This window comes from Aedes albopictus, chromosome 2 (genome assembly GCF_035046485.1).
Source record: "Aedes albopictus strain Foshan chromosome 2, AalbF5, whole genome shotgun sequence".
NCBI classification, from domain to species: Eukaryota; Metazoa; Arthropoda; class Insecta; order Diptera; family Culicidae; genus Aedes; species Aedes albopictus.
This window is the reverse complement of record NC_085137.1, coordinates 62,423,305-62,438,885: the sequence shown is the minus strand read 5'-3', so window position 1 is coordinate 62,438,885 and position 15,581 is coordinate 62,423,305. Positions and strand designations below refer to the sequence as shown.

Here is a 15,581-nt window from a genome sequence, read left to right as displayed (position 1 = left end):
GGAATTTTACAAAGTATCGTTGAATAAACTATCAGGGCTGCGGAGCTACAAGAACTGATTTGTATAATTATTTCTTTTGGTACATTTGGAGTCGTCGTTGGGGTCATCCAAACTGTCCTGGAATTTGATCCTTGTCAAATGTGTAGCAGTATAGTAATAATTTATACTATTGTCTGAACTTTTTTTCCACTACAATTTATGACCCTGTTAGAATTGTTTGAATTGAATGGATCATAATTCCAACATTGTTTTGCGATATTATGGACCAACCAAACTACTCAGAAATCAGAACTTCAGATGTACACTCGTATCAAAAAGGCATATCCGATAAATGTACAAAGTAACGTTATCTATGGTTACTGAACATATTTTTTGCAATTTCTCATCGTAATAGGCTGTTTTACCTCACCCAAATCTGAGAGGAAAAGGCCTACTTTCCCACACCAAATTAAAAGTGCAGTAATGGTTCATTACAGCACTGATTTGCGTTGCGTAATGAACCATTACAGCACTGGTTTCAGTTTTGGTCAACTTATTGATGCTTTCTGGACGCAGTTTTGAAAAATTGTGACAACTGCACAGCATAACCTGTTTTTATCAGATTTTCTTGAACATCGTTATGAACATCAGTGTGCAGCTTGATGAAAAAGTTTTGTTTAAAATTATCCTCAAGGGTAATTTATGAAAATGCAAAAAACGTTGAACGCAACGCGGCTCAGAACTCGATTTTTCCAGCACTCGTCGTAATTATCCAACTCGGCAAGCCTCGTTGGATAAATGTACGACTCGTGCTGCAAAAATCGTCATTCTGCACCTTGTTGCGTAAACTACTATTAAAACTTAGAGTAGAGTGGGGCAAAAGTTCGAATGAGGCTAGAGTTGGTTTGTTTGAAGTTTTTGAGCTCAATTCTTTTTGGGTGTCAAGGTTGTTCGAAACCTTTAAGAATAAGAGTCTTCCACTCCAAAAATTATGAAAATTGATTAATGTTTCGAAAAGTTATGACTAAATGTTTATTTTTGATAAAAAAAGTAATTTGCGATGGTACTTCCAACGTGTGGATTGGAATTAGTAATGAATTTGGACTTCTTTTTTTTTATTTTGGTATACTTTGAAGATGCTTTAGCATGTATAACTTTTTGCAAAAAAGATTTGGAAATCATATTTTACACATAGTGGGGCAAAAGTTCGAGTCATGTGGCAGCTTCAGATAAAAACCTAACATTCATGAAAATGAATATATTATCTCTAAAAATAAAGAAATAGTTAGATAATTCGGCCATAGTTATAAAAAAATGCCGTTTTATCTGAATTTGACGAAAAACTACTATTTTTTGGTGTGGTTAATTTAACCCTAATTTGGGTACAATCCAGATCTAACTTTAAAGTGTATTCCACATCAAACATCAAATGTTAATTGGTTTTAGGTATTCCTTTTACTAAAGTCTGAAAATATTGTGTTTCGGTTAGCTAAACTCGAACATTTGCCCCAGCGGTGGGGCAAGAGCTCGAATTGGACTCACACTTACAAAACATGTTGTAACTTAAAATTGTAAAGACATTTGGCGTAACTTTGCTCAGCAAAGTTTAAGCTCATATATGGTGAAATCACCAAACGGTATTCATTTATTTTTAGATGCTTGTGTTTTTTTTTTAAATATTGAATTTTCAACTAGGGTCGAACTTTTGCCCCATCTTACTCTATGGACGGTATTAGAGTGCACTAGTGCCAACACGAATCGCCACGCGATTTTTACAGAAGCGTTTCTCTCGATGTCATCGGATCGGGAGACGTTGACAGAGAGATTTTAGTAATACTCATTAATTTTTCGTCATGAAAAACCGTAACATGGTTATAGACAAGGCAAACGCATAAATCCCTTGAACATCTTTGGATGGTTAACTGAATCTCTTATATGGAAAATGCGATTCTTCCACGAATTTTTACTTGTGTTCCTCCAGGAATTCTCCCTGACATGCCCCCAAGAATTTGTTCTGGCATTCCTCCTCCCAAGTAACATTTTGTTGACCAATAAATCTTATAGAGGTTTTGAGAACCGGCATAAAACCTTATACCTTTTATTCAGGTTTTATGATGGTTCTAAGAACCTCTGCTATTTTATTTGACTAAAAAATGATACTTGGGCTGTGATACCTTCAGATGCTTTTCTTAGAATTTCTTCAGAAACTCCTACTGGGATTCCTCCAGAAAATCTTGCTGGTATTCCTGCAGGACATTTTTCAGGAATTTCAACAGGAAATTGTCCATAATTCCACCTCCGTGGATTCATCCAGGAATTTATCTGGGGATTGTCCTAGAGCTTCTTTAAAAATTTCCACCTAGGATTCTTGAGAAATTCTTGCTGGGATTCCCAAAAATACCGAGGATTCATCCAGGAATCCGGAAATCCTTCAAAAGGTTTCTTGCAACAAATTTTCTGGATGCCTCTCAGGATTTCCCTTGAAATTACTCAAACAATTTATCCAGTAATATCTCAGAGGGGTTTCTCCGGGGTTCTTCTATGGATTTTCTTATAGGGCTTCTTCTCTTGGGATTCGTCTCTGGTATTCCTACAGGATTATCTCTTCGTATTGCTTATGGAATTTATCTTGGGATTTCTTTCGGAACTCATCCTAAAATTCTACTAGAATTTGGTGTTCAAAATTCTATCAGAATCCATAATTTTCCAGAACTCTTATACGGAATACTAGCAGGGATTTTTTTCAAATATTTTAATAGATATTCCTCCAATAATTCTTCCAAGAATTACTCCAGGAATCCCTCCATAAATTTCTTCGGATATTTGAATAGGGATTGCTTCAGAAATTACTCCAGGGATTTATCCAGAATCTCTTCTAGAAGTTTATACGGAAATTACCGTAATACGGAGTTCCTTCAGATACTCCTGTAAATCCTCGGATAATTTCTCCAGGAATTTTTCCAGTGACTTTCCAGTAATTCCATTTGGGATTTTTTAGAGATTTCTTCAGAAATTCTTCGACAGAGATACCTTTAAAGATTTTTCAATGCACAATTTTAAACACAAATAAAATCCTGATCGATTATTAAAAAAAATATGGCTGCCATATTAAATACCGCTAATATCTAGTGAAGGATACCGACTAGTTTGTATTAATAGGGGGATTCACTTAACAGCGTAAACTGATTAAACGTCGCGATCACCAAGGTAATCTTTGATTATTTCATTCCCAAATTATGAAACATTTCAAATGAGCGGAAAATCATGGCTTACGCAGCAATTTAATCTGTTTAGTGAGTACATTCATCCCCTAATATAAATAACAATAAACGAATGCCTTCAAGTTCATTCTATTTAATGGAAATTTCTATTGACAAACAAGCATGATAAATTTTCCACTTTTTGTTGTTTTTCCTGCCTAAATCGTTTCAGACGATTCTTTCCTAAGCATATCAACAACCATCCCATGTCAATGCGAACGACCTTCGATCCCATTGCCCACTTTGTTGTTTACACCTCCATCGTTCGTCCACCTAGTTACCCGGTAATTTAATTACGCTTTACTCAGTTTTCAGAGTTTTTACCACCGTTAACGCATAAGTGAGACATAGCAAGCTATTCTAGAAGAACATTTCGCGAACTTTATACTGACCTTGAATATGTATGATGTGAAGCACGCAGGCAAAAAGTGCGCACCTCTAATTGATGGAGATCATTAAATCTCCGACTGACCCCGCTCAAGGCACGTTGGCGGGACGATCACTGCACTACACTGAAACCGGTTCCGGCGTACCCCTCAATGAGAAGTTCAAAGCACTACGGGCAACACTATTCGATGGACGGCGACAACTACTCACAGCACAATTAATAATAATCAAAAGTGCAAGTTGAACTTCATTGCAGTATAGGCGGTTTGTACACTTCCTATGCGCAACGAGCCGACTCGATTTCGGTACAAGCAATACACGGCACACTTACTCGTTTGCTATTGTTTTACGGCACTACAATAAGAACGAGCGAACATGCTTGATGACGGGACGGCGTCTCTGGACTACTCTGGAGTTATATAACACACAAAAGAGCTCGTTACACTTTTTTTTGTTACAATCAGTGTTTCACTTGTAACTGTTGCATTCGAACTGAACAAACACGGGAGCAGCCTCACTTTTTTCCCCAGCACCGGAATCGAACTTGGGCGAAGTACATCCAACTGTCGCTTATCAGCAGCGTTACTATCTCAAGGCATTTATTGCTGCTCGGTTAATGCCTATTATCAGCCGGGAAATACAACATGGAAGTGATCGGGTCGGAAGAATCGTTGCACGAAATACAAAATGAACTGCGCTGTACTGGACCACTGAAGTATTACTATGGCGTTCTGATACGGACTGAGAGCGGAGTTTTGATGTGTTCAAAGTTAATAGGCATTTATGACGCCGCACGCGAGATGACGGTGAAGCGGGTGGATGATGAAATTAAACATCAATACGGCCCGAATGCACGTACTGGACTGCGACAAGCAGCTATAGGGAGGGTTCTTAGTGTGATGGAACGTCCGGAACGGTATAGGTTGAGGCGATCTACAGTTTGTTCTTTCAATATAGACAACGCAGGAGAGAGACTCGCTGAGGCGTATCACTCTCTGTTTGTTTATTGGAAGCGATGTACTAGGTCGTACTACTACCAAGAAAACCGGCGCAACGAGAGATATTCGCATATCAGTTTGAGACTTGTTTATAAACAGAACAAAATGTTCTGCTAGTAAATTGAATTATACACGCTCGCGTCAGAATACCCATTTTTTCATTGCTATCTCTGTCGCTCTTCAAGAGGCCCCATTTAAAAATACCCATTTTCAAGTTGGGCGGCCCAACTTATAAATGGGTATTTTTAAATGGGGCTTCTTGAAGAGCGACAGAGATAGCAATGAAAAAATGGGTATTCTGACGCGAGCGTGTAGGTATTCCTAATGCTTACTTAACAATCATGGGCTAAATTAAAGAACATCTAATTATTGATCTATTTAATTCTTGAAACGCATAGCGAACAACACGTGCAAAATTTAATAAAGTTTCCGATGTAAATGATACACATCAGAACCAAAAAAAAAAAAAAAAACAATCCATTCTTGCACAGATGACCTATGTTGTCCTACGTGACAACATAAGAACAACATTATGCGCGGAATACACGCACACCATCACTTCAGCCTAACAGTGAGTTTATGTTATCCGCATAGTTCCAGTTTGTCATGTACAACTACACTTTATGTTATCCGAAAGCTCATAACGGTGTTGGGTTGAAAGCGTAGATGGAACTGTTTTAGTACGCGAACCTCTGGAGCTTTTGTGTGCTAAAGCTCCTAGCGTTGCAAGTAGTTTACTGAAGTTCAACTAGATGGATTGCGTAAACTGGTTTACATCATCATGAGATTAGAACTAATATAGTAATATTTAAAATTTTCAATTCAATGTAATTTGTACAGTTTAAAATTTTTATCTGATTTTACTATAAGGCTGACAAAGTCAAGGCAATGGCGGCCATCTTCCAGGACTGAGATTTTCCACATCGACCGAAAAAAAAAAAAACAACTATGGAAACATGCTTTAACTTAAGTAATATTAATAATATGTGTATCATATGTATGTCCCTGAATTTTATGCGTTCTGTTGTACTGTTCTGTGTACTTGAGAAAGTTGTAAGTAGGGGAACAAAGTCCATAATGCCAAGATGGGGTAAATTTGCCCAACTCATAAATTCATTCCCGAATGTGATTTGACCATTACTATAAGTGAATAGCGCATAAAATAGCCAAACCCACGGAAAATCTTTTAATTTCCCAATGAAAATTGTCAACTTCCGGTTTTTCTTGCTAGCAATCAAGGTTTTCTGGTGATATTATAAGCAGCCAAGTTTTTCCAAGGAGATTGAGAAACACATGGAGTCGCATGGTTGTTGATGTCTACGCTATGCACTCAAATATGATGACCATCGTTTAGGGGGGTAAAAGTGTGATACTCCATGTGTTTGAGTATACGAAAAAGCAGGACAGAGAAGGGAAAGGGGGTCTGAAAATCATTTTTCGGGATAGGCGTAACTTTTGAATATTTTCATGAAGTGGAGGTATCGCCCCCTTAGAGCTGCAAAAAAATATTATCGCCCCCCTAGGTGAGATTATATTTTTCTATAGTAGAAGGCCGAAGCTGTGCTTAACTAAAGCCTTTAAAAGCACTACTGTGGCAAACATAGTAGTGCCAATTAATGTATCTAAATCTGTGTCAATCTCATTTTCGCCAAACTGTTTTGTAACTGCGTTGATTTTCCGCATTTGAAAAAAAATATAAAGAATTTTAATTGTGCTTACATAATTATTGATATCATGTTTGTGCATACTTCTCAAATCGTTGTTAATTGAAAATTGGTTAATCGAAATATAACGGACTATGAACACCTATGAACACTGCCCAACTAGATGTTTTACCATTGATCTTAAATGGAATTTATCAACAACTGAAAGTCAATGTTTGGTCAAAAGAGTCAAATAAGACTGGTGGAGAATTTGAAAACAATTACAAAAATACGTTATGTGAAAATAATGCAAATCAGAAAAATAACCATGCATTTTCATACGTAGTTTACTTTTCTCCAAATTCAAATCCAGATCCAAACCAACGCGCTTCGTATAAATTTAATGCTTCCTGTGTTTTAAACAAATTGTCAAATAAGTTAATATGCTGCATTCAGGACTAAATTTGAACGGAATTTTACGCAGATTTTTTTGAATGTTTTCAAATTAACTTTCAGTAAAGTTTGGAATTCCGCCGAGAAGCTTCTCTGAAATATGTTCAAACACTGTATATAAACATTTGTTTGTTAGCACTGTGTTACGAATTTCATCAGAAGTGTTCTGAAATTCGTCCGAACCTCATGTTTTTGATTAAAAATTCCATGAAGAAATCTGCCTACGAATTGAAACCCAACTTTGCTCATCAATTCGAAGAAAAACATGCTCTTTTCATACTTTCGACAAAACTAATCATGATTCACGAATGTTCGTTACAGGTGTATCCGAATACATTTTTTTAGATTTCTAGAATAACAGAAACTGCAGCATTCTTTTTTTTTCTAGCAATTTGTGGACTCTTCATAAATTCGAATAATTATGTAAAGTCGATTTTAACCCTCGAGCGATCGCGCTGTTGTATTTTGTACAACACGTTGAAAAAATCTCGCTTTTTGTACTCAGCATTAGCGTGGTGCTGACGGAGGTAGTCAACCGCGCGAGTTACGGAAGGTTAATAGTGACAGCATTTTTTCTATAATCCTAGACAAAACTTAAACTATAAGCTTGAATGTCAGGGAGTTTTTATGATTTAGTTGGCATTCTCGACTTGTAATTCAATGCTATTGATGTTTTCCAATCATTGAAAAAATCGTCCCCCTTTTTAGTATTTCGCCCCCAATTTTGATTTTTCAAATTTTCGCCTCCCTGGGCTTGATTTTCGCCCCAAGGGGCGATTACGCTCCTTATTTGGGAATCACTGGTTTAGTTGCTGTTACAACTTTGAACGCCTAACTAATGAGGCTATTCTCAAGCAACCAAAAACTCGGATTTCACTTGAAGAGCGGACTAAGAAGTTCACATTTAGTTCAATTCTGGCTTCGTCGAACTTCATTCTCCAAAAAGTTGCACATGTATTGTTTATGAACTTGGAAGTAATTGTACATGCACATTGCACATGCTTTTAATTTCTCTTCAAAGCGACATTAAAGTCGAGAAGAGGTTCAGAAGAACTTACTTTGAACTTTAGAGCAGAGTTCAATTAAATATTAATCGAACTCTGGTTGGATTTTTGCGTGCCTCTAAAGTTCAAATTTGGTTCAATTAGACATATAACACCAACTTGAAATGTTCCGTTTTGAACTTGTTTTGAACTTACTTCTTAAAGTTCGTATAAATATTAACCGTACCAAAAGTGAATTTCACTTGATCTTCGGAGACAGTGGATCTCGGGAGAAGTTCTCGTTCAATTAAATCACTCGGAAATCGAGCTCATCGGCCACATCTTGCGTGACTAAAACCCATCAGTGCTCAACAACGCATACATGGAGCATTGGTAAGGCGTCGGCTTTCAACGAGGAAAACACGAGTTCGAGTCTCATAGTAAGTAAAATACATAAAAATGTAACTCAAGAAATTGAGCATTTGGGATTCCATAGGCACTAATATCTCTTTAATAATTAATCACTTCTGAGGGCAAATTTCATTTTTTTTTCAATTTCATCGAAGCTTATTTTGAGCTGAACAGTATTCCGTACAGCGGCACAGGTATACTTTTTATGAACTCAAGTACGGTTAATTACTTAAAAAGTGGGCTGTATAGAATGCTATTCGTATTCCTTCGAATAGCTGATTAAGCCCAAACATGCCGTTTTATCCGAACTTTTGGTTGCTTTGGTTTGGCCATTTTACCCTAGACATCCAACTTACCTTACCGGTCAGAATAAGGCCTTAATGTGTCATCTGTTGTACATAGGTGTCGTCTCCATTCGACTCGGCCCATAGCTGTGCGTCTGCAGTCCCACACTCAGCAAAGGGTCCGCAAATCGTCCTCCCCTTGATCCACACCTAGTAGAGATCTGCACCTTAAGTAATATTTCCAACTCTAATTGTTTAGAGGACAATCTTAGATATCACAAAATCCAAATAAAATCATTTTGGTTTCATGGTATTTTTCAAACAATTCTTACAACTCACTTTTCAAGCCCTTTTGCTTGGCAAGCATCATGAACATTTTGATACAGGTAACTGAAAATTGTCCAACAAGATAAGTTTGGTTAGCGTATGGATGCATTTTTTTTATAACAACGTTTAAGAACAAATCCACCATATGGAGCGAAATCATTGTGGCGAGCGTATCACTAATATGTAGCTTATTTGACGAACGATGTTAATATAATTTTATATTTCAGATTAATGGTAATTCAACCAAATGCCATCAAGATGACGAGGAAACCAGGATGAATTGGGCAGACAACTGATTCGAAGCAGTCTAACAATGGTGTGCCTGAACGTTGACCAAGCGTATCCTTTGGAGTTAACCCTTCCACTAACAACACCTACATCTTTCATAGGTGTCCAAAACTAACCATCCTTTCCCATTCGCAGTCGCAAGGACGTGGCCAGGACAGTGCTCGACCATTGGAGGATTGCGTCAGTCTTGTCTAAGAGTCAAAGATTAGTCCCAAATCTTTGTGCTTTGGTTCGGACGGAAAGGAGGCAACCCTCATAACAGCGATCTAGGACTGTACCACCTACGAATTTGTGCGACTCGCTTAATGCTAATGCTAATGCTAATGCTAAATCCATCATATGGAGCGAAATCACACAAAACTATTGGCTTTCCCGGATTAAGGCTGTGGCCAGTCCTGTTATTGGTCGTGACCATCCCATGACGATGAACAAGTAGGCCTTTTCATCGTCACAAAATGAAACGAGCGCTCGCGCTCTTCGTCATGTCATTTCACAATAATCAAGCGTCATGACGAAAACTTCCATATTGTTTTGAAATTAAAATTTTCCCGTGGTCCAAGCAAATTTAGGCTAGTCGTTGTATTTAATAGATAGAGGAGGCATGTATTTATGATTTGAAGGATTTAAACAATAACAAAATCCATCTATGTGCTGGTAATTGCCCTGTTAACAACCTTGTCACGCTCCGTCATGACCAACAAATGAGCGAATATTGTTAGACTCTTTTGGTCTTACTTACCTTACCGGTCAGGCTAAGGCCGGGGTGGCCTCTGCTGTACATAGTAGCCGCCTCCATTCCACTCGGTCCATAGCTGTTTGTCTCCAGTTCCGCACTCTGCGTAGGGTCCGCAGATCGTCCTCCACTTGGTCGACCCACCTAGCTCGCTGCGCTCCACGTCGTCTTGTACCGGTCGGATGACTCTCGAGAACCATTTTAGTCGGGTTGCTATCCGACATCCTGATGACGTGACCCGCCCACCGTAGCCTCCCGATTTTCGCGGTATGGACGATGGTTGGTTCTCCCAGCAGCTGATGCAGCTCTTGGTTCATTCGCCTTCTCCAGGTCCCGTCTTCCATCTGCACTCCGCCGTAGATGGTACGCAACACCTTCCGTTCGAAAACTCCAAGAGCGCGTTGGTCCTCTGCACGTAGGGTCCATGTTTCGTGCCCATAGAGGACGACCGGTCTAATCAACGTTTTGTAGATGGTTAACTTCGTGTTACGGCGAACTTTATTCGATCGTAGAGTTCTGCGGAGTCCAAAGTAGGCACGATTTCCTGCCACAATGCGCCTCTGAATTTCTCTGCTGGTGTCGTTGTCGTCGGTCACCAGTGAGCCCAAGTACACGAATTCTTCAACCGCCTCGATTTCATCACCGTCGATATAAATTCGGGGTGGCGGGCGCGGTGATTCCTCCCTGGAGCCCTTTGCCACCATGTACTTTGTCTTCGACACATTAATGACTAATCCGATTCGCCTGGCTTCCCTCTTTAGTCGGATGTACGTTTCCGCCATCGTCTCAAATTTACGAGCAATAATATCAATATCATCGGCGAAACCAAGCAGCTGAACGGACTTCGTGAAAATCGTCCCACTCGTGTTTATCCCCGCTCTTCTTATTACACCCTCCAAAGCAATGTTGAACAGCAAGCACGAAAGACCATCACCTTGCCGTAACCCTCTGCGAGATTCGAAGGGACTCGAGAGTGTCCCTGATACTCGAACTACGCACATCACTCGATCCATCGTCGCCTTGATCAACCGTATCAGTTTATCCGGGAATCCGTATTCGTGCATAATCTGCCATAGCTGTTCTCGATCGATTGTATCATACGCCGATTTGAAATCGATGAACAAGTGGTGTGTGGGCACGTTGTATTCGTGGCATTTCTGCAACACCTGGCGGATGGCGAACATCTGGTCCGTTGTAGCGCGTTCGCCCATAAATCCAGCCTGATATTGCCCCACGAACTCTCTTGCAATCGGTGATAGACGGTGGCATAAAATTTGAGAGAGTATCTTGTAGGCAGCGCTCAGTAGTGTGATCGCGCGGTAGTTCCCGCAATCCAACTTGTCGCCCTTTTTGTAGATGGGACACACGATACCTTCCATCCATTCCTCCGGTAATACTTCCTCCTCCCAAGTCTTGGTAATGACCCAGTGTAGTGCTCTTACCAGTGCTTCTCCACCGTATTTTAGAAGCTCGCTTGGTAGCTGATCTGCTCCAGCGGCTTTGTTGTTTTTCAACCGGCCAACCTCCTCCTCAATCTCTTGAAGGTCAGGGGCCGGAAGTCTTTCGTCCTGTGCACATACTCCTAGATCTGTTACCACGCCACCTTCGGTACTTGCAACGTCGCCATTGAGGTGCTCATCGTAATGCTGCCGCCACCTCTCGACCACCTCACGCTCGCTCGTGAGAATATTCCCGTGATTATCTCGGCACATGTCGGCTTGTGGCACAAAGCCTCTGCGCGAGCGGTTCAGCTTCTCGTAGAACTTTCGTGTGTCCTTAGCGCGGTACAGCTCTTCCATCGCTTCGCGATCTCGTTCTTCCTGCTGGCGCTTCTTCATCCGGAAGACTGAGTTCTGCCTGTTCCGCGCCTGTTTGTAACGTGCCTCATTCGCTCTCGTACGGTGTTGCAGCATTCTCGCCCATGCTGCATTCTTCTCGTTTTTCAACTGTTCACATTCGCCGTCGTACCAGTCGTTTCTGTGATTCGGAGTCACGAAGCCTAGTGCTGTAGCCGAGGTACTACCTATGGCGGATCGTATGTCCCTCCAGCCATCTTCAAGTGTAGCTGCGCCAAGCTGCTCTTCCGTTGGTAGGGCCACTGCTAACTGCTGCGCGTAGTCTTGAGCCACTTCTACGTTACGAAGTTGCTCGATGTTGAGCCGCGGCGTTCGACTTCGACGCGTGGTGATAACTGTCGAAAGTTTTGAGCGCATGCATACAGCGACTAAGTAGTGATCCGAATCTATATTCGCACTGCGGAACTGACTCTTTTGGTCATCGTCTCCCGATTCAATGACATTGAGAGAGGCATTTCTGTAAAAATCACGTGACGAATCGTGTTGAAAATGACGCTTTCCAAGCCTGGCTGTGGCATTGCCCAGACCCACACGATAAACATAGGAAAACTGAGAGTACATCATCTCGAAAAATAAAATACTAAAATCGCTACGTTACCCGTAATTTTCTGTCAAAGCAGATGATGGTTGCACAGTGATGATAGCGATGCACTTTTTGAATGTATCTTAGATAACATTCAGACAAACGGACAAGTCTTTGACGTCCATCAGTCGTCGCAGTTTCTTCCAGTACGTGAAACGTAAACATTTTGCAGTTATCAAACGTCAATTATTATAGTAGAGTTGAATTTGATGAAATATGAAATAGGTACTTACTCCATTTTCGTTGAAATTCTTCAGGTCGATGTAAGCATTGGGTATGTTAAAAATTCAATAATGTTTATGGAGAACGTTTACACCAAAAAGTGCATTTTTTCTTTGATTTTTTGCGTTTTTTTCCATGAACAAAAAGGACAGCTTGTGCCATTTTGAACACAATTTAATGCTGGTAAGTAATCTTATCTTCAAACATAAAGCCTGCGCACTTTAGAATCGGTACACTTTCAACCGCCTGCCCATCAAAAACGGTGTCACTTCGAAAAAAGTGTTGTTAGAAGCAATTGAAGCTTATCTATTGTAGTTTGTAGGAAAAACATAAAATTTGCTGTTTTTATATTTTTAGATGAACTATTGATCTGAATTCGTAAACAGTGCCAGGTTTTTCTGCACACATTGAGCAAAAACCAATCATTGTCATATTCAAAATTTGTGTAGGAATATATAATTACCAAACCTTCCAATTACGCAGTATAGAATAGTTGTTGGTATTATGATTGTTGATTAAGGGAGGTAAACTATTCCATGAGTGTTTTAAAATTTCCAATATAGCTATGGTAAGCCTTTGAAGGGTTTTATGGAAAGTCAAAGGCTTGCATAGCTATTTAAGGTCAAAAAAGTTGTTTTCGTATGAACTTTAGCTCGGCAAATACGCATATGGGAAGGATACTATATGAATAGTATTGGTATACAAGAAACGAATGATATGATGCAGAACAATATTAATAATCGTGGCTCGAAAGCTGTATGGACTATTGTTGACGGAATTCGTGGATGTGTTTTGATGGCGTGAAATATCTAACGATTTTTTTTTAATAAAACTAAATCAACTCAGTGGTTTTTAATTTGTGATCATAGAATCACATCTATAGTCCCATAATCTATACGGTTTTCAGTGATTTATCCATGAAAACTGTTTTATTTTAGGCTTATTATGAGGAGTTAGCCTTATGACTGTTAATTTCCGACTACTGTTAGGGAAATCTGCTAATAATTCCAAAAATAATCCAGGTTTCGATATGAATTAAATTAGGCCACTTGTTCGGCAATGAACACAAGACTTTAAGGCGTAGAACACTGGACTGTATTGGGGGGGGGGTTATAACACGGCAGAAGAGAGAACGGGGAATTTCGGACCGCGAGGGAAAAATCACTTTCACTACACTTAACACTTTATTTCTCTCTTTACTGCTATTTACATTTTACTTGACACTTCGCGTTGTTCGAGCCACGCGAACGCTCGTAAGTATTCCACACTTAAATTACAACTGACTTGCGACCGCGAACGGGTCGCATATATATACCAAAAACCTAACGTTCCAGAACCACGTGGAAGGCTCTACGCGCGCGTAGAACCCACGCGACGTGTATGGAACAAACCATCACATTGACTGCAGGGCGACGAGTATCGATGATGATGATGATGGCTACGGCGGCGGCGTTCGCTGCTGCTCTCACGGTTGGATCTCACCGCACTCACTCTCTCGCTGCTGGTCGCTGCTGTCCCGTCGGCTCGGGTGAGTGCGCGTGCTTCGTGACGGTCATCGATGACGGTTCCGATGCGATGGTTGGTGTTGGTTGCGCATCTCAGCATGCTGCTGCCCACGTTGGAAGCGCATCTTCGCGAACATACTCCCGCCCGTTGGAATGCAGTTCCAACTCTTATGGTCTTTTGTTGTTCATATCCTTTAGGCAATGTCCTCACTAACTGCTGGAAAGTATGCTCTGGAACCTGGACGGTGCTGTCTATCCGTTTATCTCTTCGTGGACAGTCGGCGGTGTTCTTCGTCAACTTCCTTACTAGCACTGGTTGGGTACCCTTGCCTGGTAAACTGCTTACCAGGGTGGTATAGACTGGGATGGCTTCGGAAGGCTTCCGTGCATCTGAACGTTTCCCCTTGCGCTCGAAATGCAGCAACGTGTTATGTCTCTTTGAACATTTCATGCACGACTTGCTGTTGGAGCATAGCAAGCAGCGATGGCCCTTTCTTAAACAATTAAAACATAGGCTTAGCTGCTTCACTCTGGCATGACGCTGATTCACGGACAGCTTTTGGAACACAGGACACTTGAAGTTTTGATGCTGTCCGGCACAAAAGTCGCATACATACGTCGACGACACTACCACTGTATTTGATGTCATGGAAGGTACAAACTTAGACGCTGGCGGCTTCTGGTTGGAGATCTTGGTGCTTGTGGATACAGGGGTTGCACTATCCTCGCATCTCTCTAGGATGATACAACGTTGCTTTAGGAATTCGATCGTTTGCTCGTACGATGGAAGCTCCGTCTGGTCAATCGAAGCTTCCCACAACTCACGGGTCTGGTCATCCAATGCGCCAGTGAGTACAGTCACCACGAGTAGCTCCGACATTCCTGCAAGCGGTTGACCAAGCTTGATGAGCTTCTCCACGTGGCGGGTGCATTCATCGACGAGCCTCCGGAGTTCCTTCGACGATCTCCTTGCCATCTGTTTTAGGTTTAACAGGCCCAGGATGTGAGATTCCAATATTAGCCGCTTGTTGCCAAATCTCTCCTCCAAGATGTCCCATGCGCGCTGGTAATCGTTATCCTGCAACGTTTCTAGGTCGATTACGCCGGTGGCGTCTCCCTTCAACGAGTTTTCCAGGTGGTACAGCTTCACCGCGTCCGAATCTGATGAGCGCTGCATCAGATCCTGAAACATAGCCTTGAAGCGTGGCCATGCTTCATAACGGCCATCAAAAGTAGGCAATGGAGCACCGAAAGACTGAGACTGTACGACGATCGGCTGCTGGTTGGTGGTGACACGCGGTTGCTGCTGGGTTGGGGGCGCAGTTAGCTTCTCGTTCCAGCTCTCGAGCAGCACAGACACCTCCTCGTACAGGTGCATGAATTGCAGGTAGGGATCGTCTTGCTCATCGCGCTTGTCGGCTGGGGACAGGGCAACAATCTCCTGGTGCAACCTGATAAACTCAGCCTTTTCAGTCTCAACACTCCGTTGGTACACCTTGACTTGGGCTGGGCTGAGTTCATTCCTGTCCAATTCGGCTTGCTTGAGGATGGTTAGGATTCTGGTCACATTTCGTTGTGCCAATCCACGGTTGTGGACTAGCGCCCCAAGCTGGGCTTCACACTCGGCAGAATCAGGCACCTTCTTCACCGGTGTCCGTTTGGGTGGCAT

The 15,581-nt window shown here is 41.3% G+C and overlaps 2 protein-coding genes across 2 annotated transcripts in view; both read right to left on the bottom strand.

Annotated features, from left to right (window-relative positions):
• Positions 1-4,498, bottom strand: part of LOC109418063 (diacylglycerol O-acyltransferase 1) — a 22,788-nt gene extending 18,290 nt beyond the window's left edge. Inside the window, exon 1 of the mRNA XM_019692235.3 lies at positions 3,632-4,498. The gene's annotated coding sequence lies outside the window, so the exon portion shown is untranslated. The remainder of the gene's footprint in view (positions 1-3,631) is intronic.
• On the bottom strand, positions 1,241-15,581 carry LOC134286060 (uncharacterized). The gene is made up of 2 exons (XM_062847624.1): positions 14,124-15,581; positions 1,241-1,246 (listed from the first exon to the last, which is right to left on the bottom strand). Exons 1-2 carry the CDS (start codon positions 15,579-15,581, stop codon positions 1,241-1,243), a joined length of 1,464 nt encoding a protein of 487 aa, XP_062703608.1.